This window comes from Neolamprologus brichardi, chromosome 1 (assembly GCF_056152115.1).
Source record: "Neolamprologus brichardi isolate AB-2024 chromosome 1, ASM5615211v1, whole genome shotgun sequence".
NCBI classification, from domain to species: domain Eukaryota; kingdom Metazoa; phylum Chordata; class Actinopteri; order Cichliformes; family Cichlidae; genus Neolamprologus; species Neolamprologus brichardi.
Window position 1 is genome coordinate 44,208,880 of NC_142104.1, and position 23,720 is coordinate 44,232,599.

The following is a 23,720-nucleotide window of genomic DNA, read 5'->3' on the forward strand; positions in this document are numbered from 1 at the left end:
GTGACGCTGAAAAACTAGTTCATGCATTTATTACTTCCAGGCTGGACTACTGCAATTCATTATTATCAGGATGTCCAAAAAACTCATTGAAAAGCCTTCAGTTAATCCAAAATGCTGCAGCAAGAGTACTGACAGGGACTAGAAAGAGAGAGCATATTTCTCCTGTTTTGGCTTCCCTTCATTGGCTTCCTGTTAAATCCAGAATTGAATTCAAAATCCTGCTCCTCACATACAAGGTCTTAAATAATCAGGCCCCATCTTATCTTAATGACCTTGTAGTACCATATCACCCTATTAGAGCACTTCGCTCCCACTCTGCAGGCCTACTTGTTGTTCCTAGAGTATTTAAAAGTAGAATGGGAGGGAGAGCCTTCAGTTTTCAGGCCCCTCTTCTGTGGAACCAGCTTCCAGTTTGGATTCGGGAGACAGACACTATCTCTACTTTTAAGATTAGGCTTAAAACTTTCCTTTTTGCTAAAGCATATAGTTAGGGCTGGACCAGGTGACCCTGAATCCTCCCTTAGTTATGCTGCAATAGACGTAGGCTGCCGGGGGATTCCCATGATGCATTGAGTTTTTCCTTTCCAGTCACCTTTCTCACTCACTATGTGTTAATAGACCTCTCTGTATTGAATCATATCTGTTATTAATCTCTGTCTCTCTTCCACAGCATGTCTTTTATCCTGTCTTCCTTCTCTCACCCCAACCGGTCGCAGCAGATGGCCGCCCCTCCCTGAGCCTGGTTCTGCCGGAGGTTTCTTCCTGTTAAAAGGGAGTTTTTCCTTCCCACTGTCGCCAAAGTGCTTGCTCATAGGGGGTCATATGATTGTTGGGCTTTTCTCTGTATCTATGAAGCGCCTTGAGGTGACATTTGTTGTGATTTGGCACTATATAAATAAAATTGAATTGAATTGAATTGAAGCAGTGTCCAAGCGTTTTGTTTTTTGTTTTGTTTTTTTCCCCTTTTCATACCACGCAATGGCTTTGCACCCCCCCATAGGGGGCGGGCCCCACACTTTGGGAAGGTCTGCCCTAGACTGAGCCTCAACAGGGAGATCAGTTTGAGAACAGAAAAAAACACCTCAGCACATGAATCATCACATCTCACAGCATAGAAGACATAAGCTTCGAAGGCGTTTGGGGGGGGAGGGGGGGTGAGTGTAGGTCTGTGTCAGTGTACATGCGTGTGTGTGTTCTGTGTGTTCTGTGTCAACGGAGAGAAAGTGTCCCTTCACCCGGTTAAGCAAAAGTCAACAATCTTCGATCAACGCGGACGGCCTTGAAGGAGGAACAAAGAGTTCTGACAACAATCCTGTTATCATGGAGATTTTTGTTGTTCCAATCAGCTTAGACCTTGGCAGGCCTTCAGCTGGCGCCAGTGGGATAGCCGCATGAGTGAAGATGGATGATTTGGGTTTAGTGCGAACAACTGCATCCAATTTTTACAGCTGCTCTAATGTCCGTCACTGGTCACCAATTCTCTCAATTCCTGTTGTTCTTCTCCAAGATCTTATCCATATTGCGTTCAAAACACAGTCTGAGTACTCACAGCCCTGCCCATCGTCTGTCATGTCGGCCAGCCTTGTGGGATTTTAAACAACTGTAGCCGCTTCTTGTTCTTCGATAAGCCAGGTCCGAGCCAGCTCCAATCAGCCAGAACTCTGTTATCATGGTTCTGAATTGGTAGATGTCGTTCAGTGTCCTCCATCGAGAGCGTCACCAGACACACGACGCAACCGACCATCGAGTATCCGGCAGCAAACGTCTCCGCGGGACAATCAGGCTCTCCCAAGCCCAAGAAGATGTCAATTCTGTTACGGGACCAGTTGATCAAATCCACAATTCTTTAGGTTTTAGAGAACAAGACTGAGAAACTCTTTGAGGGTCAGAGAATAAGCAAGACTATACAAAAGTAGAGTGGGGTGGGTGTGATGAGTTGTTCATGATGGAGAGAAGTTTGCTCCTCTCCAAATTTTGACCAATGAAGCTTCCATCCTTGCGGATTAATGTGTTGATTCTGGTGCCCTGTTTGGTACTTATGCTATTTGAGTAAGCATGAGTAAGGAACTAAATTTATCTTTAAATAGACAACTCCGATGTAGACAGAAATAACCAGCCCATCCCTTTTTGCCCACCTTCTGCTTCTGATAGTTTTTCTGTCCTGCTTCTGTGTCTCCATCAGGCTATATCGAAGCTGTGGTGATCCCTGCAGGAGCTAGAAGGATCAGAGTAGTGGAGGACAAACCTTCACATAGTTTTTTGGGTAATGATGCTTGTGTTTTCCAGATGACTTTGTGGTTCTTCTCAACAATGCCGCTCACTTTTAGATACGCTGAGACATTAGATACCAGAAATGTCTCTTTCCAAAATAAAAGCTATACTATACGCTTCTTCTGGGCTATATTCTCAGCAGCATATTAAACATATCAGGTCCCCATAAGGAGAATCATGTGCTAACGGCTGTCTAAATGACTCGGGTAAAGTTTGTAGCATGCATGCTTGTTGTTTTTGTCTGCTTCCACTTGTCTTTGCACTAGGATGATGTCGGCGTAAATGTGCAGTCATATTCGTTGTGTTCCCACTAGTGCTGTCAGCGTTAATCTGAAATGAGGTTAACGCCACAACACGGCAAATCACCGTTAACGAGCTACCGCGGATCGCCCCGTGCGTGGGGCTGGACGGCGTCAACACGTTAACGAGCTAACTGCGCTAACACACTAGTTCCCACCAATGTAATTGAGCATTGCGTGGCACATCCAACATACTGTTTTACTTTAGTCCATGACGCGCTTACCTTCAGGGTCATACGTCACATGAAAACCAAAATAGTTCCAAACGCCAGATCTGAATGAGGGTGGGGGAGGTTCAATTTGCCATGTTGCAACGAGCTTAGCTTCTGTCTCGCTAGCTTGCGCTATGCTCAGTGGATCTGCACTCGACGGTGCAGCCTAGGTGGAGTAGTCAAACGCAGATCCACTGAGCGCTCCAACACAGACAGCATCGTCAGAAGAAAGGTTGATCAAATAAATTAAAAATTTTGTATTGTTCGATACATATGCGTACTGAACCGAAAGCACTGTATCGAACGGTTCAATACCGATACGAGTATCGTTGCACCCCTAATAGATATATATATGAATAGATATATATAGATATATAGATATGTGTGTGTGTGTGTAACTTCTTGTATCTTACTTATAGCTCTCAAAGACTCAAGTAAGAGGTCCATCAACAATGACTGGAAAATTGAACTTCCAGGAGAATTTGAGCTGGCTGGAACCACAGTGCGCTATGTTAGAAGAGGAATATGGGAGAAGATGTCTGCCAAGGGACCCACTAAGACTCCTTTATATCTAATGGTAAATTGATTTGTATTGCTACTCATGGAAACAAACACACACACACAGATACACTACCAGTAAAAAGTTGACTGGTAGTTGAAAAGTTAGACGCATATACTGATTTAATGTTTTTTCTTAATTTTAGATTCTCATTGAAGGCATCAAAACTGTTAATGAATACATACAGAAGAATTATGTAATAAATAAAAAAGTCTGAAATAACTCAAAACATGTTTTAGATTTTAGATTCTTTAAAATAGCCACCCTTTGCTTTGATTACTGCTTTGCACTCTCTTGGCATTCTCTTAATGAGCTTCATGAGGTCGTCACCTGAAATGGTTTTCCAACAGCTTTGAAGGAATTCCCAGAGATGCTGTGCACTTGTTGGTCCTTTTGCCTTCACTCTGCGGGCCATCTCATCCCAAACCATCTTGAACGGGTTTAGCTTAGGTGACTGTGGAGGCAAGGCCATCTGGTGCAACACTTCACATCACTCTTCTTCTTGGTCAAATGGCCCTTACACAGCCTGGAGGTGTGTTTGGGGTCATTGTCCTGGTGAAAAATAAATGATGGTCCAATTAAAAGCAAACCGGAACCAATGATGGCATGTCGCTGCAGGATACTGTGGTAGCCATGCTGGTTGGGTGTACCTTCAGTTTTGAATAAATCCCCAACCAGCAAAGCACCCCCACACCATCACACCTCCTCCTCCGTTCTTCACGGTGGGAACCATGCATGTAGAGACCATCCGTTCACCTTTTCTGGACTGCACAAAGACGCGGTGGGTTGAATCAAAGATCTCAGATTTGGACTCATCAGACCAAAGCACAGATTTCCACTGGTCTAATGTCCATTCCTTGTGTTTCTTGGCCAAAAGAAATTTCTTCTGCTTGTTGCTTTTCCTTAGTCGACATTTCTTAAAGGCCTGATTCACGCAGTCTCCTCTGAACAGTTGATGTAGAGATGTGTCTGCTACTGTGTGCATTTATCTGGGCACTAATCTGAGGTGCTGTTGTGATTTCTGAGGCTGGTTATTCAAATGAATTTATCCTCAGGAGCAGAGGGGACTCTTGGTCTTCATTTCGTGGGGCAGTGCTCATGTGAACCAGTTTTAGTGTAGGGCTTGATAGTTTTTGCGACTGCACTTGGGGACACAAAAAACCTCTAAGTTTTACCAATTTTCTGGACTAACTGACCTTTAATTCTTAAAGTAATGATGGACTGTCGTTTCTTTTTACTTCACTGATTGGTTCTTGCCATAATATGAATTCTAACAGTTGTCAAATAGGGCTGTCAGCTGTGTACCGACCTGACTTCTGTTCCCAACCGCATTAAGAAGGCAAGAACAAATGAACCCTGACAAGGCACACCTGTGAAGGGAAAACCAATTCAGGTGACTACATCATGACACTTACTGAGAGAAGGCCAATGGGTTTGCAGCACTGTCAACAAAGCAAAGGGTGGCTACTTTCAGGAATCTAAAATATAAGAAAATATAGTTATTTATTCATTTATTCTTTGCTTCATAATTTCATATATCTTGAATTCACATATTTGTGATATAGATATATATATATATATATATATATATATATATATATATATATTTTTTTTTTTTTTTCAGTGTATCTACCACTGAATCAGAGGAGTTTTTGTTATTAAGCCACTTAATGCTCACCTGTTATTCATTCAAGCATTAAAAAGGCACCCAACTCCAGGGTTGGACCAGTTTTATAACCCTAACAGACAACTTGGCAAATAAACAATTATAAATACCATTTTAGCCACTTTATAGAAGGACAGAACACAGCCATGTTGTTACTATATTTAAACAATTCAAACAGAAACAGCAGTCTTCCTTTGACTATGGTGGTCCTATCTCAGTCCATCAGCCAGTCTATCTGCATCCCTCAGATTTTGTCAGTCTTTTTAAAGATACAAGTTATGTCTCTATTGAAATGGATTAGGCATTTGAGTTTTACCTTTTTAAATAGCCACCTTCCTTCTGGTGCAGCTATAAATCTCTGACGCGCTTTATTATTAAAGTTTAAAGAACAGAAAAGAAAAGTTTAAAGAACAGCTATACACTTGACTGGGTTTAGCAACAATATTTTACAGCTAGAAAAGCAAATAAATGTAGAGAAATTTGGTAAGCTATAGGTACAACTTCCCTTGTCTTTCAATCCTTCTATGTCATATTAACAGGTTCTCCTATTTCATGACCAGAGCTATGGGATCCACTATGAGTACACAGTGTCTTTAAACACAAGTCAGAACAGGAGCAGTGAGGAACAAAGGGAACCAGAGTATCTCTACATCTGGACACATAGCAGCTGGCAAGACTGTAATGTCCATTGTGGAGGAGGTAAGCTCTCTACTTTATTTGGTTTGCTTTGTGAAACAAACAAAAATGAAGTAATACAGAGGAACTGACACAAAAGGATGAAGCTAAACTGCAAACTACCAGGAACTGGGAATATAACTAATCAGGAAAATGCTCAAAGAACTATATAAACAAAACTTTAACCAGGAACTAAGGAAAACAAAAACACGATTCAATTAACGAATAAATTTACAAATTAATTCAAAATAAAACAAAACCAGACAGTCCACCAAATCAAGACAGTGCGTAAACCTTCACAACCATGACAACATATGTGCGTACTGTAGACTTGATAGACCCAAATTAGGCAGGACACATTGGAAGGATTTTTTGGGTTTGAAAAGCCACAGAGACTCTTTGTTTAGACAAAATGAACTGAACTGTTCCGATACTCCTGACACATACGGGGTCACTAAGGGTTTTCACTTTGATGGCAGTTGTCTTTCTTCTCTCCTGCATTGCCTGGAGCTTCTTTAGGTGCCTTCTCACCTTTGAAAAATGCCCAGCTTAGATTAACACATTTATAGCCCATTGTTTGCCAGTGCTGCTAGTTTCAGTCACTGTGAAAAAGTACTGTTTATAAGCATGAGGAAACCTGCAGTTAGCTGACACTGAAGACGTCACTTGGATGAGTGACGTTTCTCTTAGAGCAAGGGTCAGCAACCTTTCTGATGATGAGTGCATCTAAAATCCTCAGAGGTCAGTGTGCCATATGATTGCATTAGCAATAAATGTAATAACGCTCTATATTAACAGTTACACACTATATAGAACCACTTTCTAGAATCATATTTGTTCGCAGATGTTGGCAGCTATCAGCGAATGGTTATCAGCTATTTTGAAACACAAAAAAGACTTTTTATCCATAACAGCAAATAAACTGTACAACAGAAAGGTTGATGTAGAGTAAAATTCTAGTATCACTGTATGTGAATGGGGGAATGTGGCATCTTGCATACCCTTGCATAACCCTAACCCTAACCCAATAGACTAGAAAAGCACTAAGCACTAAGTCCAACTAGTTAAAACTCAGACACTACTTTATAATATAAAGTAGTTAATATGTTGTTATTAAAAAGGTGTTGCATTTTCCCCCTTAAGTCCCTCACTCAATTCTCTCAGCCACTCTGATTTTTTTTTCTTCCCCTCTTTATTTATAAAGTTTTGCACATGTAATTTGACATATCAGGCCCAATACAGCAAGCACTAACTGATATAAAGACATATATCAAAACAAATTAGGCCATTAAGATTCGGATGATAACAATAAAACAGAAAAAAGAAAGAAACTGCCACTCTGATTTTTATGGGTACCTCAGCAGAAATGGGATAAAAAACGTCTTATTCCCGGCTCTTTTCTGGTATTTTATAACGTGTGGGATAAGGTATAGCGCTTACACATATGTGTGTTTGTATGTGTGTCTGTGTGTGTTTTGTACAGGAGAGAGGAGGACAGTGGTTTCATGTATGAGGATAGTCAACAAAACTATGGAGGTTGTCAACAATAGTTACTGTCAACCTGAAAACCGACCGCAACCGCAAGTACGTCTCTGCAACATTCACCCCTGCCAGTACCGGTGAGAGAGAGAGACACACACACACACACACACACACACACACACACACACACACACACACACACACACACACACAAATAGCCATTGGAATAGGTACAGTATGACATAATAGTTATACATTATTTAGCCCATTTTTAGAAACTCTTTTGTTACAGCAGTGATGATGTAGTTGTAATAATAACATAACAGAAGATACAAATAACAAAATATGTATACTTTCCTACAAAACTCAGTAATCACACGAAATCTCAGGTCATACTTCATTTTCTCAATCATTTTTAGGCCATATTCAGACTGTAGTTCGATCAGTCAATCAAGCAATTTATTTATAAGCAGATTTAAAAACCCACACAGGATGACCAAAGTGCTATACAAAGTTGGTTATCAATAGGTCAATGTTTTGGGGGTTTTAGGAGCATTCATTGCACTATGAAGCACAATAAGTTGATGAAGTAATTTCTTTTTGTGTCCTGTTTGTTTTCAAAGATGAAAACCAGCACAAAGAGACTTCACAGCAATCACCATGGTGATTCGACTTTAGAAAAATCAATCAATCAATCAATCTATCAAAGCTTTATTCACCACATGCAGGTTGCCCTGCAGTGAAATGGACCCCCCCCCCCCCCCCCCCCCGACCTTACACACACAACACAGACATTACATGGGGATACAAGTCGGAGATCGATAGCGTTACAGAAAAACACTGAAATATACACTACAATGGGAAAGTACAAGAGGAAAAAAAGAGACCTCTACTCATGCTTCCATGGTAGGACAGCATGAGAACAGGAAACAAAAAAACTCCTCTGCACAAAAAGCACATAAATGTCCACAGGACAACTTTGTGAAAGACATGACAAGCCACAGGATTGGGTGGGGGGTGAGGAGTAATACGAAGCGAACACAGCAGCCGCCCTGCACAGCACTACCATTCCAGCGCGGCACATAGACCCGCCATGTTCCCCCGCAGTGTACAAGCATCAAAGGCGTTTGGAAAGGGAGGGGGATGAGTGAGTGCTTATCAGTGTATATGTATGTGTGTGTGTGTCCATAGTTCAGCTGAGACAGTGTCCTTCGCCCTGCCAGGCTAAGTAAACAGTCTTCCAGCCAACCCAGGTGGCCTTGCATGGAATGGGAAGGAACAGACTAAACACAGTCGTTATCAGGGTGTTGTTTTTCGGCTCCAGCCTCGAGACCGCCGCTGGCGCCAAAGGGGTATCCGCATGAAGTGATGGTGCTTTTTACTTTAGTGCGAACAGCTCATATGAATTTCAAAGCAGTTCTACAGTCCAACACTGGTCTCTCAATCTCCCGTTGGAGAGCCGCGAGCTTCGCCATACTTGCGTTCTGTGATGTTGTCATTTCTTGTGCTCAAGGAGCCGATTCTGAGAACTCACGGCAGTGTGCCTCCCCGAGATGTCATCCAATTTGCGCCCAGAGATGTTATTCCGAGCTGGCCCTTCCGAGATGTATCCAGTCTGCAGTCAGAGATCTTATTCTGAGTATTCACGGCAGCCGTAGCCTCTCCAAGATCTTATCTGTGCTGCACTCAATGAGCCCATTTTGAGAAACTCACGCCTCTCCCATCATTTCAATCCCAGCGGGCAGCCTTGTGGGGGTTTGAACAGCCGGTTCCGCTTCCTTAATTCTTCAATAAGTCAGGGCCAAGCCAGCTCCGATCCGCCAGAACCCTGTTACCATGGTTCCGAATAGGTAGATATCTTCAGCACTCAGGCTCACCCGAGCCCAGACTTCTCGTTGAGAAAGGGGTGTCAATTGCATTTAGGGACCAGTTGATCAAATCCATAATTCCTCTTTTAGGTTTTATTCAATTCAATTCAATTTCAATTCAATTCAATTTTATTTATATAGCGCCAAATCACAACAAAAGTCGCCTCAAGGCGCTTCATAGATACAGAGGAAAAACCCAACAATCATATGACCCCCTATGAGCAGCACTTTGGCGACAGTGGGAAGGAAAAACTCCCTTTTAACAGGAAGAAACCTCCGGCAGAACCAGGCTCAGGGAGGGGCGGGGCCATCTGCTGCGACCGGTTGGGGTGAGAGAAGGAAGACAGGATAAAAGACATGCTGTGGAAGAGAGACAGAGATTAATAACAGATATGATTCAATACAGAGAGGTCTATTAACACATAGTGAGTGAGAAAGGTGACTGGAAAGGAAAAACTCAATGCATCATGGGAATCCCCCGGCAGCCTACATCTATTGCAGCATAACTAAGGGAGGATTCAGGGTCACCTGGTCCAGCCCTAACTATATGCTTTAGCAAAAAGGAAAGTTTTAAGCCTAATCTTAAAAGTAGAGATAGTGTCTGTCTCCCGAATCCAAACTGGAAGCTGGTTCCACAGAAGAGGGGCCTGAAAACTGAAGGCTCTCCCTCCCATTCTACTTTTAAATACTCTAGGAACAACAAGTAGGCCTGCAGAGCGGGAGCGAAGTGCTCTAATAGGGTGATATGGTACTACAAGGTCATTAAGATAAGATGGGGCCTGATTATTTAAGACCTTGTATGTGAGGAGCAGGATTTTGAATTCAATTCTGGATTTAACAGGAAGCCAATGAAGGGAAGCCAAAACAGGAGAAATATGCTCTCTCTTTCTAGTCCCTGTCAGTACTCTTGCTGCAGCATTTTGGATTAGCTGAAGGCTTTTCAGTGAGTTTTTTGGACATCCTGATAATAATGAATTGCAGTAGTCCAGCCTGGAAGTAATAAATGCATGAACTAGTTTTTCAGCGTCACTCTGAGACAGGATATTTCTAATTTTAGAGATGTTGCGCAAATGGAAGAACGCAGTCTTACATATTTGTTTAATATGTGCGTTGAAGGACATATCCTGGTCAAAAATGACTCCAAGGTTCCTCACAGTGTTACTGGAGGCCAAGGTAATGCCATCCAGAGTAAGAATCTGGTTAGATACCATATTTCTAAGCTTTTCAGCGCCGAGTACAATGACCTCAGTTTTATCTGAGTTAAGAAGCAGTTTTAGAGAACAGACTGTGAGAGAGTGTTCCAGGGAAAAGTAATTAAAAAACACAAGACAAGACAAGGACATAAGAAGCTAAGCAGGGAAGATAAGGGAGAGGAGAGGAGAAGAAGTGCCTTCGCTGAGAGCCAAACAATCACCGCAAAGGATGGCTCACTTTATCACAGTAGTGGGCTGGGGTCAGCATTTACTCAGCTTTAACAGCACTCTGGGTTCTTGGCTAGGTTAGCATTAGCATGCTGTCTGTGCAGGTGCTCACGAAGAGCCGAAATTTTGTCAACAGTATAATGCAGTAGTTTCTGTCCTGAAGCAGTCTCCACTTTACCGCGCTTGTTTTTGTGTTTGTTGTTTGTGCAATAAAAAAAAAAAGTAATGTCCAGTTATTGTACTCCTCCGACATGCGAACTGAAATCAGCTTATCGTAGCGAGAGTGCAAGAACCGATAAGCAGGATAGATATAGGCTGGCAATCCGGTTCTCGATTCCATCACCATCACTAACCGTTATAGCTCTATAGAGCTTGGGGGCAGAGCTTTGACAGTGCAGGTATGGACATTGTCCACTCAGACTCAATGTCCCCAGTCTTCCGACTCGCATGCTGTTGAAGCTTTGCTAGAAGTGGGAATTCTCACAGACCAGGGTCTCTTCCAGACTTTCACAGTGTGCTCTCACTAACCATGGGGCTATTTCCCACATATGCATGGAAATCCCACAGTAGGAAAGTGACCCAACTGGGGACAATGGAGTCCCTACCCTGAGTCTGACCCTTATTCACGGTGGGGCCCAATAGCCCCAATCCTGGTGAGATAACACAATCTACTTTTTTTCTCCACCGAGGTGTCATTGTAATTGCATTTTCAGAGCACTAGATGCTGCAGGTAGTTTTGTAATTTAGGAAAATAACTTCACCCGAGTGATGACAGAAATGATCAGTTCAAGGTTTCACAATGGATATTCTATAACCCAGTGTTAGAGCCCACAGGTGTGCCGTGAAACATGATCAGGTGTGCCATGGAAGATCATCTGGTTCCACCTGATTAGTACTGTAAGCGATCAGCGTAATGAGCATTCTCTTCCACTAGAGGACAGCACAACTACCTGTTCTAATTAAATGAGTCACGCCGTAAGACGACGCAGTGCGTAATAGCAATAGATAAATACAGCGGAACCCCGGCTTACAAAGACCCCATTTAACGAAAAATTCAAGTTACGAAGGCACTTAACGGCAATGTTTCTGCCCGAGGTACGGCAAAATGAAATAGATAAAATAGAAAATTAAAAAAAAAAATAAAATTAAAGTCAATAATGTTATGTACATGTACACGTACGTATGTATCCATTCATACGTATGCTTTCTTCAACCTCCGCCACCTCCACCAAGAACTTCATCTTCAGCCAGCATCGCCTCACTCAAAAGGCGATGGAAAAATTTGCTTCGACTTACGAACATTTTGACTTGCGAAAGACCCTCTGCAACAAATTAATTTCGTAAGTCGGGGTTCCACTGTATTTGAAAAGAAAAAGTGTTCAGTCTGACCTGAGTCCTGGAGAAAACTGACTCAGATGAAGACCCTAGTATGAGCAGTGGTCAGAAGAAAGCAACAAAGGTCTACTGGGGACAAACCGAACCAAATCCACTACGCCTGGTGCACAGGGAAAAATGATCAATATGCTTTCTGTGACATCTTTGTTTGATGCTGTGCCCTGTGACTTTCATAATGTGAAATATGTGCTGTGGCTCCAAAAGGTTGGGAAACACTGCTCTAACCAGTGGATAACATCACAGAAGTTACATCCTTGTTTGTTCTAAATTTAATTAATCCTTGTTTGTTCTACAATTCTACAATTCAATTCAATTCCATTGGTATGAATGAACTCAAAATGTAAACAACTGATATTTTTCACAGGTGGATGACAGGTGAGTGGGGGCCTTGTTCTGTCACTTGCGGTAAAGGTCATCAGCAGAGGGAGGTGTTGTGTCTTTACCACCTACAGAATGGTTCAGTCATCCACACCAGGGACCTGTACTGCCAAGGAGGAAAACCTCCTGTTTTACAGGGCTGCGAGGGCCGCCTTTGCCTCACAGCGTGGGAGGCTTCAGAATGGTCCAAGGTATGGCACATGCACACTTTCTGTACTTTAATTTTAAGAAAACATGAAACTGTAAGAAGAGCCCTTAAGAGTATACCGGATGTATTTAATCTGTAAGATTAAGTGCATCCTGTAAGAGGTGTACTGATTTGAAAACTGAATCAAATTCCTCTCCCAGAATATTGGCAGATGCTTCTGTAAGCATCTGCCAGATTCCTTCAGATGTAATTTTGCTGCAGTGTCAAGAATGCAAATGTTCATGTCAGCTCCTTTAAGTAGCATAGGATCAAAAAACCCTTGGATTTTAATCTAACAGAATCAACTTTTGGAGATTTACTTACCTGGATGATTGAGACTGCATCAAGACATTTCTTTCTTATTCTTTTCTCCAGTGTTCATCAAATTGTGGTCAAGGTGTCCGCAGACGTACAGTGTTGTGTACAAACCCTCAGGGTCTGTGTGATCCATTGTCCCAGCCAACTCAAGAAGAATATTGTGAGGACTTCTCCAAATGTTACGAATGGAAAACCGGAGACTGGTCCAAGGTATGACAAAAGCAAATTCATATCTACCTATTAGGAGAGCAACGATACTCGTATCATTATTGAACCGTTCGATACAGTGCTTTCGGTTCGGTACACATATGTATCGAACAATACAACATTTTTTAATTTATTTTATCAACTTTTCTTCTGACGATGCTGTCTGTGTTGAGCGCTCAGTGGATCTGCGTTCAACTACTCCGCCTAGGCTGCACTGTCGAGCACAGATCCACTGAGCGATCTAGCAAGACAGAAGCTAAGCTCGTTGTAACATGGCAAATTGAACCTCGTTTGGAACTATTTTGGTCTTCATGTGACGTATGACCCTGAAGGTAAGCGCGTCATGGACTAAAGTAAAACAGTATGTCGGATGTGCCACGCAATGCTCAATTACATTGTTGGGAACTAGTGCGTTAGCGCAGTTAGCTCGTTAACGTGTTGACGCCGTCCAGCCCCACGCACGGGGTGATCCGCGGTAGCTTGTTAATGGAGATTTGCCGTGTTGTGGCGTTAACGTCATTTCAGATTAACGCTGACAGCACTAGTGGGAACACAACGAATATGACTGCACATTTACTCCGACATCATCCTCGTGCAAAGACAAGTGGAAGCAGACAAAAACAACAAGCACGCATGCTACAAACTTTACCCGAGTCATTTAGACAGCCGTTAGCACATGATTCTCCTTATGGAGACCTGATATGTTTAATATGCTGCTGAGAATATAGCCCAGAAGAAGCGTATAGTATAGTTTTTATTTTGGAAAGAGACATTTCTCTGTAATATGTATGTAATATGTATGTATGTATGTATATATATATACATACATACATACAGTGGGGCAAAAAAGTATTTAGTCAGCCACCGATTGTGCAAGTTAAAATGATGACAGAGGTCAGTAATTTGCACCAGAGGTACACTTCAACTGTGAGAGACAGAATGTGAAAAAAAAATCCATGAATTCACATGGTAGGATTTGTAAAGAATTTATTCGTAAATCAGGGTGGAAAATAAGTATTTGGTCACCTCAAACAAGGAAAATCCCTGGCTCTCACAGACCTGTAACGTCTTCTGTAAGAAGCTTTTCTGTCCCCCACTCGTTACCTGTATGAATGGCACCTGTTTGACCTCATCATCTGTATAAAAGACACCTGTCCACAGCCTCAACCAGTCAGACTCCAAACTCCGCCATGGCCAAGACCAAAGAGCTTTCGAAGGACACCAGGAAAAGAATTGTAGGCCTGCACCAGACTGGGAAGAGTGAATCTACAATAGGCAAGCAGCTTGGTGTGAAAAAATCAACTGTGGGAGCAATCATCAGAAAATGGAAGACATACAAGACCACTGATAATCTCCCTCGATCTGGGGCTCCACGCAAGATCTCATCCCGTGGGGTCAAAATGATCATGAGAACGGTGAGCAAAGATCCCAGAACCACACGGGGGGACCTGGTGAATGACCTGCAGAGAGCTGGGACCAAAGTAACAAAGGTCACCATCAGTAACACACTACAACGGCAGGGAATCAAATCCCGCAGTGCCAGACGTGTTCCGCTGCTGAAGCCAGTGCATGTCCAGGCCCGTCTGAAGTTTGCCAGAGAGCACATGGATGATACAGCAGAGGATTGGGAGAATGTCATGTGGTCAGATGAAACCAAAGTAGAACTTTTTGGTATAAACTCAACTCGTCGTGTTTGGAGGAAGAAGAATACTGAGTTGCATCCCAAGAACACCATACCTACTGTGAAGCATGGGGGTGGAAACATCATGCTATGGGGCTGTTTTTCTGCCAAGGGGACAGGACGACTGATCCGTGTTAAGGACAGAATGAATGGGGCCAAGTATCGTGAGATTTTGAGCCAAAACCTCCTTCCATCAGTGAGAACTTTGAAGATGAAACGAGGCTGGGTCTTCCAACATGACAATGATCCAAAACACACCGCCCGAGCAACAAAGGAGTGGCTCCGTAAGAAGCATTTGAAAGTCCTGGAGTGGCCTAGCCAGTCTCCAGACCTCAACCCCATAGAAAATCTGTGGCGGGAGTTGAAAGTCCGTGTTGCTCGGCGACAGCCCCAAAACATCACTGCTCTTGAGAAGATCTGCATGGAGGAATGGGCCAAAATACCAGCTACTGTGTGTGCAAACCTGGTAAAGACCTATAGTAAACGTTTGACCTCTGTTATTGCCAACAAAGGTTATGTTACAAAGTATTGAGTTGTATTTTTGTTATTGACCAAATACTTATTTTCCACCCTGATTTACAAATAAATTCTTTACAAATCCTACCATGTGAATTCATGGATTTTTTTTTTCACATTCTGTCTCTCACAGTTGAAGTGTACCTCTGGTGCAAATTACTGACCTCTGTCATCATTTTAAGTGGGGGAACTTGCACAATCGGTGGCTGACTAAATACTTTTTTGCCCCACTGTACATAAAAGACCTCCCAGCCCATTGTTCCTTCAGTGGGCTGGTTTCAGTCATTATGCAAATGTCCTGTTTATAAGATCGGGGAAACCTGCAGTCAGCTGAGACTGAAGAAGTCACTTGGATGATGACGAAACGTTTCTTGAAACGCTACGTCCAGATTAACAGAATCAACTTTTGGAGTAAAGAGCTAAAGTTATAGCAGTATAATGTGGTTGTTTCTGTTCTGGGGACAGTTTGCAATTTACCATTGTACTCTCATCCTTTTGTAAAGTGATGTCTATATCCACGCTGTGTGGAAATAATCTGTGTTTGAAATAATCTACCTCTGTTTAAAACAATGCTGTTAAAAGATGAATAAATTAATTCCTACTGTAGTATTTCCTTGCTCTTAAGAGTTCTCACCTGTAAAATGATAATTTTACTGTTCCATTTAAAAAGTTTAGTAAAACCTCTGCAAACTGGCACTTTTCATTTGCTGTTTCAGTGCTCATCATCCTGTGGAAAGGGACTGCAGTCACGGGTGGTTCAGTGTATGCACAAAGTGACTGGTCGACATGGTAACAACTGCTCTGTGATGCTGAGACCACCAACATATCGATCCTGTCACAGTGGGAACTGTGATGAGAAAATTAATGCGAATACCATCACCTCCCCTAGGCTAGGTGAGACACTGATCGCAACTGCAGTTTGCATTTTTAAAGGATAAAGAGATGTTGCACACAGTACAGATTCACCTTTACCTACTGAACAGCTAAAGCTTCCTCAAGTTGTAGAACACCAAGAAAACAGCTGCTTTGTAGTTTAAAGAACTAAGAGAGACAGAGATTAATAATAAGTACGATTTAATGCAGAGAGGTCTGTTAATGCAGAGGTTCCCAAAGTGTGGAGCCCACAGAGCCATTGCAGGCGGGGCGCGGTATGAAAAGAAAAAAAAAATGAGGACACTGTCACCATAATTGACAGGTTTTTTGACGGGGCTCCCACACAAAAGCAAAGCAGGAGATGAAGCATCGCCAAATATGTTCCCAGGTGGTGGTGGGGGGGCACGAACATTTTTCTTGTAAAACAAAGGGGACCTAGCAAAAAAAATTTGGGAACCACTGTATTAATGCATTTTGAGTGAGAAAGGTGACTGACGAAGAAATACTCATGGGAATCCCCCCACAGCCTACACCTGTTGCAGCATAACTAAGGGAGGATTCAGAGTTACCTGATCCAGCCCTAACTATTTGCTTTAGCAAAAAGGAAAGTTCTAAGCATAAAGAGTCTGCAACTGACTGCTCTTTTATTTGTGTTACCTGTTGAAGTTCAGTGTCTGGCTGTTGGGCTAGTGTCAGCAAACACTCGGCTCTAGCGTCACTCTGGTTTCTTGGCTAGCTAAGCGTTAGCATGCTAGCTGGCTAACTTAGCATTAGCATGCTGCCTGTCCAGATGCTTGCAAAGAGCCAAATGTGTGTTTGCAGCATAATGGAGTTGTTTTTGTCCTGGATACAATTTCCACTTTACCATGCTCTTATCCATTTGTGCAATAAAAATTAAAGTTATGTTCCCATCCATACTGTAGCCTGAACCAGTGAGAATTGAAATCAGCTGATTGTAGTGCTAATGCAAATTGAACCGGTAAATGAGATTGATAACAGTTCCAAGGAGTTGGACGACTGGGAACCGGTTCTCAATTCCATCTCTACATGCATATGTACTTGAGTGACAGTCCATTCTTTATTTAACATGATGTTGTCCTACCCTATGCAGCTATAATAGCTTCAACTCCTCTGTGAAGGCTTTCCACAAGGTATAGGAGTATGCTTATGGGAATTTTTTTAACTATTCTTTCAGAAGCTCATTTTTCAGGTCAAACAGAAGGCATGGCTGTCAGTATATATGCTCTAGTTCCTAAAAGTGTTCTATCTGGTTGATGTCAGGACTCAGTTAAGTTCTTCCACACCAAACTGGCTCTGCGAATGTTTCTATAGACCTTGCTTTTTGCACTGGTGCACAGTCATGTTGGAGCAGGAAGGAGGCATTCCCAAACTGTTCCAACAAAGCTGGTAACCTGAAATGGAGAAGCGTGATTCAACACTCCAGAGAACACGCCTCTACTGCTCTACACTTGGTGGTGTAAGGCTCGACCATAGAAACCCAAACTGTTATTGAGCTAATCTGAAGACCCCATGAAGTTTAGAGGTCTGTAGCAACTTTGCAGAAAATTGGCTGCCCCTGCGCATTATGTGCCTCAGTATCCACTGACCGGGATGCTGGCCTAACACTTCATGGCTGAGTTGCTGTCATTCACAGTCGATTCTGCTTTGCCACTAACTGTGGAATATTTAGTAGCATGGTGCTGTGATGGGATGCACAGGTGGCATCCCATCACAGCACCATGCTGGAATTCAATGAACTCCTGTTTGCAGAAGCATTCTGCATGCCTAGGTGCTTAACTTTACACGCTTGTGGTTATGTGGAAGTGATTAGAACATCAATTATTTAGGTGGGTTAACATTTTTGGCAATATAATTTAATTACAAGCCAAAGTAGTATAATGGGGAATTAAAAGAAATGCTTAGGAGGACATTGTTAGAACTTAAGTAAATATTTTTGACAAAAATGGAATGATCCCACTCAATTTGTCACTGGTAAAAAGATACGATTGATTGCTGGGAAGGCATTGCTAATGAAGTACACTTTTATTAACATTTAACAAGACTCTCACATCTCCTAAATATACTGAATTGCTGCTTTCTTCTCTTCCACCCCAACAGCTGCTCTGACCTACAAGTGCTTGGGGGACAGGTGGACAGTGTACTGTCATGTGATCCGGGATAAAGACCTTTGTCAGGACATGAGGTGGTACCAACGATGCTGTGAAACCTGTCGGGTCTTTTATGCCAACAAAATACTGCACAAGCGCTAATAACCAAAAGCACATACTCCCTTTTAAATGTTATATAATACTGATAAATACAGAAAATCTTTGGGTTTTTTTATTTAAAACAAAAAAAGGTAAGTATACATAAATGTATACTGGAAACAAGAATATGTAGCTTGTAATTTTAATGCACATTAGAAAATATCTGATATTTCACTTGCTGTAGACAAAAACAAAGAACAAACTTTATTGTACGCAGCAAGTGACAAATGTGTGTTGTATAATAACCTGGCAGGTCCACTAAACAACATGTGATTCAGAGTCAGCATGAACTTTCCCCTCTCCTTCTTTTGTATTGTTTCTGTTATATAGCAGATTTCAAATCATTGGTCACTTTTTTAATGTTTAAGTAACATTATGTAAGTATTAATAAATTACTGTAATATGTGCCTATGATCAGGAGCCATTGTAAAATACTGTAGAACTCTACTGAATCACTCCGGCTTATAATAGAAGACACACTGATCTTACTCGGGTGTTTTAAAGCTAATGTAGCAGATGAAAACAAATTCTGGAGCTCTGGTAGTGTTTGGTTTGCGCTCAGTCATTCTCCACCACCCTAAGGGGGTTATTCCATTTTGACCTTGGGACTTCTAGGCTTTATTTGGCACACATATCCCTGTATGCTATGCCAGCCATGCGGTTGTGGCATTCATGCATGCCCTGCCTGCTAGCATCTTGGGACCTCTTTGCACAGCCTGCACCTGAGGTCTTGCCTGGTGTGGTAGATCCCAGCCTCTATCAATCTGGCTTGTTCCTGTGCAGACATGATTAGTGCCTCTGTGCCTCTACTTGCTCTTCTTATTTCTCAAGTTACTGCTGCCTGAGATATTCAGAGCTGGTTGGTTTTGGTGATGGTCACACCTTGAGAGCGTACTTCACGTAATCTTGGTAATCGACCAAAAGGGTCCAGTTTTCCAGCTGCCATACTGAACACCTTGAACGCATCAGTTTTTTTTGGGGGGGGGGCTTGGTATCCATCTCAGAGGGTGGGGATCACAATATCTCGTCCTGACCTAAAGTCCTGGCTTCCCCTCGCCGTAGCGTTCATGTACCTCATTGATCTCTAGTTGTGATAGCAGTTGCTGTCAATTGTGATCCTGGTAGTTTGTGTTTTTTATAAAGTTGTGCAAAGGAATTAGGTCAGCTAATGTTTTTTAGTTTGATAGTAAGATTTTACAATTCAATCATTTAAACTGCCTGCAGTGATCAGGAGCAAGAATATTACGGAGCCCCGCAGGGGACATGGGAGAAAAAAAAATTAAGCTGGATGGAGATCTCGCAAAACTAACTCGGGATCTCGCAAACATTTTAGCCGCATTCTTCGGACGCTGGCTCGAGGCCGACCAGGAGGTTGAGGCACGATGTGCCGGGAAAACGGTGTTCCTCCCGGCTGTAGCAGGTCTCGACCTCCCGTTAGCTTCGAGCTAGATCTCGAGCGAGATCTCGCAAAAGTTTTGCGAGATCCCGAGTTTGTTTTGCGAGATCTCGCAAAAGTCCGTCTTAATTTTTTTTTCTCCCATGTCCCCTGCGGGGCTCCGTAGAATATAACTATTTCACTAGCAGTATCTGATTAGATGCACCAAGACCTGATGCTAGTTAACCTGTATAGTTGCATATAGAGCCAAACACACGTCAGAACCAGTATTTGTTGTAGACACAGCTGACAGTTCTGTTCAACCTGTTCAAACCTCACTGGTGCTGCTTCTTCCTCTTTTAAAATTGCCAATCAAACGTTATAAGCGCGTATTTTCCTCAGTATAAGGTGCTCAAAAGAACATCAGTTACTAGTGTGATTATTATCCAGATAAAATAGCCAGATATAATATTTTTTCTCAAATGGCCAAAAAATGTAATACTTGATCAATTTCATGGGGTCTTTAATGCTTTTAGCTGTAAGACTAGAAGGTGCTGTATGAATGCCAGTTCATTTCCCTTATATAGTCAGGGAGAACACATGCGTGTTGGTGTGTGTATCATCATATGATAAAAGTTCATAAACGTGTTTTACAGTTGGTTGAATGGTGCTATCTTATAACTTCACATTTGTGGAATTCAGATGATGTCCGTGTATGATCCTCACAATTAATGGCTGTCTGCTTTTATTTGTTGGTGGATTGATACCATTGTTTTGACAATACTTTTTTTCTTATGGTATAAATATTCTTTTTTATTCTTGTACTGTTCTTTGTTAGTTGCACATACACCATGTTTGATTAATAAAGTTTCAATAGAAAGTGTTTTTCACCGTGCTGATTGAGAGCTGGGTATTTGTGTATGCATGCATTTGTTTGTATATTCATGCATAAAGACGTGTCATAGATGGTTAATTTAATAAAATGAAAATTATACTTTCTATGAAGAATACTGTATGTAATATTAAAAATATTTTATGCTGTGATTTAAGTATCTTTTATATTTATGAACATTTTTGCCTGAAACTTGATTAAAGGTTTGTGACGTGCAGCTGAAAATTCTGAAAAAGCCTAGAAAGTGCTCTTTTTTTAAGACTAAATGTAAATCTTGAAATTTGACATTTTTTCATATTTTAGAATTCACTTATAAACAGTGAGATATGCTGGAGGTAGAAACTGCATTTTGTGTTGACTTGTGTCTAACAATTACATTTTTTGCTGATCATCAATTTATGTGTGATAAACATATAAAAAATAGGAAATCAGGAAAGGTTCAAACACTTCTCGACACGCTGTCGGTCAACACAATGAGTATATAGGGTAAAACGTAGAGGTGGGAATCACGATACGATATTATGACAATACTTAACTCACGATACGATATTATTGCAATTTTTAAAAAATATTTTGCGATATTCAGATTCTGTACATAAAGGTAAACTTTATCAATATTCATTTTCTCTAATATCAAAGTCTCACACTCAGTCTTTCTCTCATTTCAGTTTGATTGTTGACAAACTGAACGGTTTGTATTACAGTCTAGTCCAACTTAACTGAATCAACCATCTGGTACAATTATAGCTATTCTGAACTATGCAGTTTATGAAAACTATGCAGCCCCTTCAGCAACTGAAGAATTTGAAAGTAAATTAAAACAAAATATAATTTTACATTAAATAAAAAAGTTTTAAACTTAATTAAAATAAAACATGTCTTAAATTAAAATAAGTAAACTGTCATGTTTATTGCTGCCAAAAACAAGTTAAACACATTTGGACAGTGAAGGAATGTCAGGATTCTTGCTCAGAAAAAGGATCAACATGCTCTGAAGTCAGAGCACAAAAACCTTTTTGGAACAAAATATCGATTTCTGCTGTCCCTGTATCCATACATTATTAGCAAACAAAATATCACCATGCTACACAGTATCCATTTTTTCCCCACCCCTAGTAAAACGTGTAAGATGCAGGTACACCGTCACGTGTACACGATTTGAGAGGAGAAAAGAGAAACAACCATCCTGCATCCTTACATCTGAGCAGCTGTGTGATTTTTATGTTAACAGTGTCCCAGATTTGTGACCCACTTGGTGACAGAAAAGTGTCAGGCTGTTTTTAAGTCTTGTTTAAAAACACACTTTTACTCTCACAGTACTGAAACTGCGATCCAGTATTTGTGTTTCAGTCTTTGTAATTATGTTCTTTAATTATTGTTGTTCATGTTTTTGGGTTTCTTTAGTTCTCAGTGATCTTATTGTGTTATCTCAGCCTGTGTTTGAGTCTGTGTTGTTTACCTCCTGTAAACAAGAATGAATTATTGATCCATTAATTAATTAATTTCACAAAAAAGAATTAAACTCTCAATGAAAACCTCGTTTCAAAAACCATTTTCTGATTTCCAAAATCGTTTTTAAAACAAAATTTTAAAAAGACAAAAGGTTAATGGATTTTTTTTTTCTTTTTAAGAATAGCTGTCAGTTCTCCTATTCCTTATATCACTGCCCTCTGCCAAGACCGGAGATGGCACTACTGATTTAAGTTCATTTATTTTAATATGTGAGTGCATAGATTCATTCTCAACTGGACATAAATGATGATCAAAGACAATGTGTGGTTTTATTTTATTTTTTTACATGATGCTTGTCTTTATTAATTCACTTTGAAAAGTAATACTCAAAAGTTGGATGCATGATGAATTCATCAAAACCCAGCCAAATCCCAACAAAGTCTGCTAAATGTCACTGAATGTCGGGTATATTCCAATCAGTACAGTTTAAGCATTCACTGCACCTGCAGTACCTGAGTGCTGTGATATATGCAGTAAATGGTGTGGAAGAAATTTTCACAGAGATCATAAAGTAATTAAATCAATTAGTAATTAAGTAATTAAATCACAGCTCATAGTTTGGTTGTTTATTTTCAAATGTTTTTTTCTGTCTGTTTGATGACTCCTCTGAGAGATGAGGACACACCCACATTTGTGTCATACCACAGTCATGTTGTCCTCCATAAATAGCAAAAAGCTTAAATAAATAGATGATTTTATGCTTACTGACATCTAATTTAAATAAAGCAAATTCAGAGAAAGTAAAAATATTTGTACATTTATAAATAATTCAAATATAGAATAGAGTTAAAATAGCTCACTAAATGTAACAAGAACTTTAGTTTTTAACATCACGTGCTAATCAAACGCTAATGTCGATCACTGCATATTGATGGCACAAAATACATATTATTTATTTTAATGGTTTTACTGGACCAGCCCACTGCAGATCACATGTACACTGCATATGGTTACGGAACAAAAGTTAGTGTGACACCACTGATTTAAAATCAAAACAAAAAATCAAAACAGCCACAAACAACCCCAAACAACCTAAACGCACTATTTGTCAATAATAATGAGACATGTGTGACACTTTTGTTAGTATATTTATTAATTTTTCTACACTGATCACTGGTCAGCAGTCACAGATGTCAAGTGTAGCATCCTGTGAAATAATAGTGTGAGATCGCAGACGGCATATTGTGTTGATGCTAAGTGTAGTTACATCATTCTGAGTAGAAACAAAGAACCGCAGCGATCACAGCATTACCGAGTCTGTGAACGGAAATACGACTCTCCGCCTTCAAAATAAAAGCCCGAATCCTTTCAACGCGGTTCTCCAGGTACTACAGTCACATGTCAAAGTGATGTTGTTACTGCAAAACAACATGAAGGAAGCGATTAAATAGTGTAAAGATGGGGTCTCTGTGTCAGATAAATCTGCTATAATTAAGCAAAGTTAAACTGAAATACAAACAAACAAATAGATGAATGCATTAAAAACACTGATGACATTGCTGGAAAGAAGATAAATCAAACTGCTGATGCAACTCTTGCTGCTAATCAGAATTGTTGCTTCTAAGTGAAAACGTTTTTTTGTTTCTGTGTTACTTCTCACGCTTTTACTCTGAAAGCGGAAACCAGTGCTGTTGGTGTCCAGTTAATTTGATAGTACTCAGTCTTC

The 23,720-nt window shown here is 40.9% G+C and overlaps 1 protein-coding gene across 2 annotated transcripts in view; it reads left to right on the forward strand.

The window, feature by feature from the left end:
- The window catches only part of adamts17 (ADAM metallopeptidase with thrombospondin type 1 motif, 17), a 94,888-nt gene extending 74,320 nt beyond the window's left edge, over positions 1-20,568 (forward strand). Inside the window, exons 16-23 of one of the 2 annotated variants that reach the window (XM_087842988.1) lie at positions 2,183-2,263; positions 3,202-3,359; positions 5,547-5,706; positions 7,166-7,301; positions 12,213-12,417; positions 12,789-12,941; positions 15,852-16,029; positions 18,127-20,568. In XM_087842988.1, coding sequence (XP_087699114.1) covers positions 2,183-2,263; positions 3,202-3,359; positions 5,547-5,706; positions 7,166-7,301; positions 12,213-12,417; positions 12,789-12,941; positions 15,852-16,029; positions 18,127-18,278 — 1,223 coding nt within the window. In that variant the 3' untranslated portion in view covers positions 18,279-20,568. The remainder of the gene's footprint in view (positions 1-2,182; positions 2,264-3,201; positions 3,360-5,546; positions 5,707-7,165; positions 7,302-12,212; positions 12,418-12,788; positions 12,942-15,851; positions 16,030-18,126) is intronic. The other variant, XM_087842993.1, reaches the window with a different exon arrangement.
- The last annotated feature ends 3,152 nt before the right edge of the window (positions 20,569-23,720 follow it).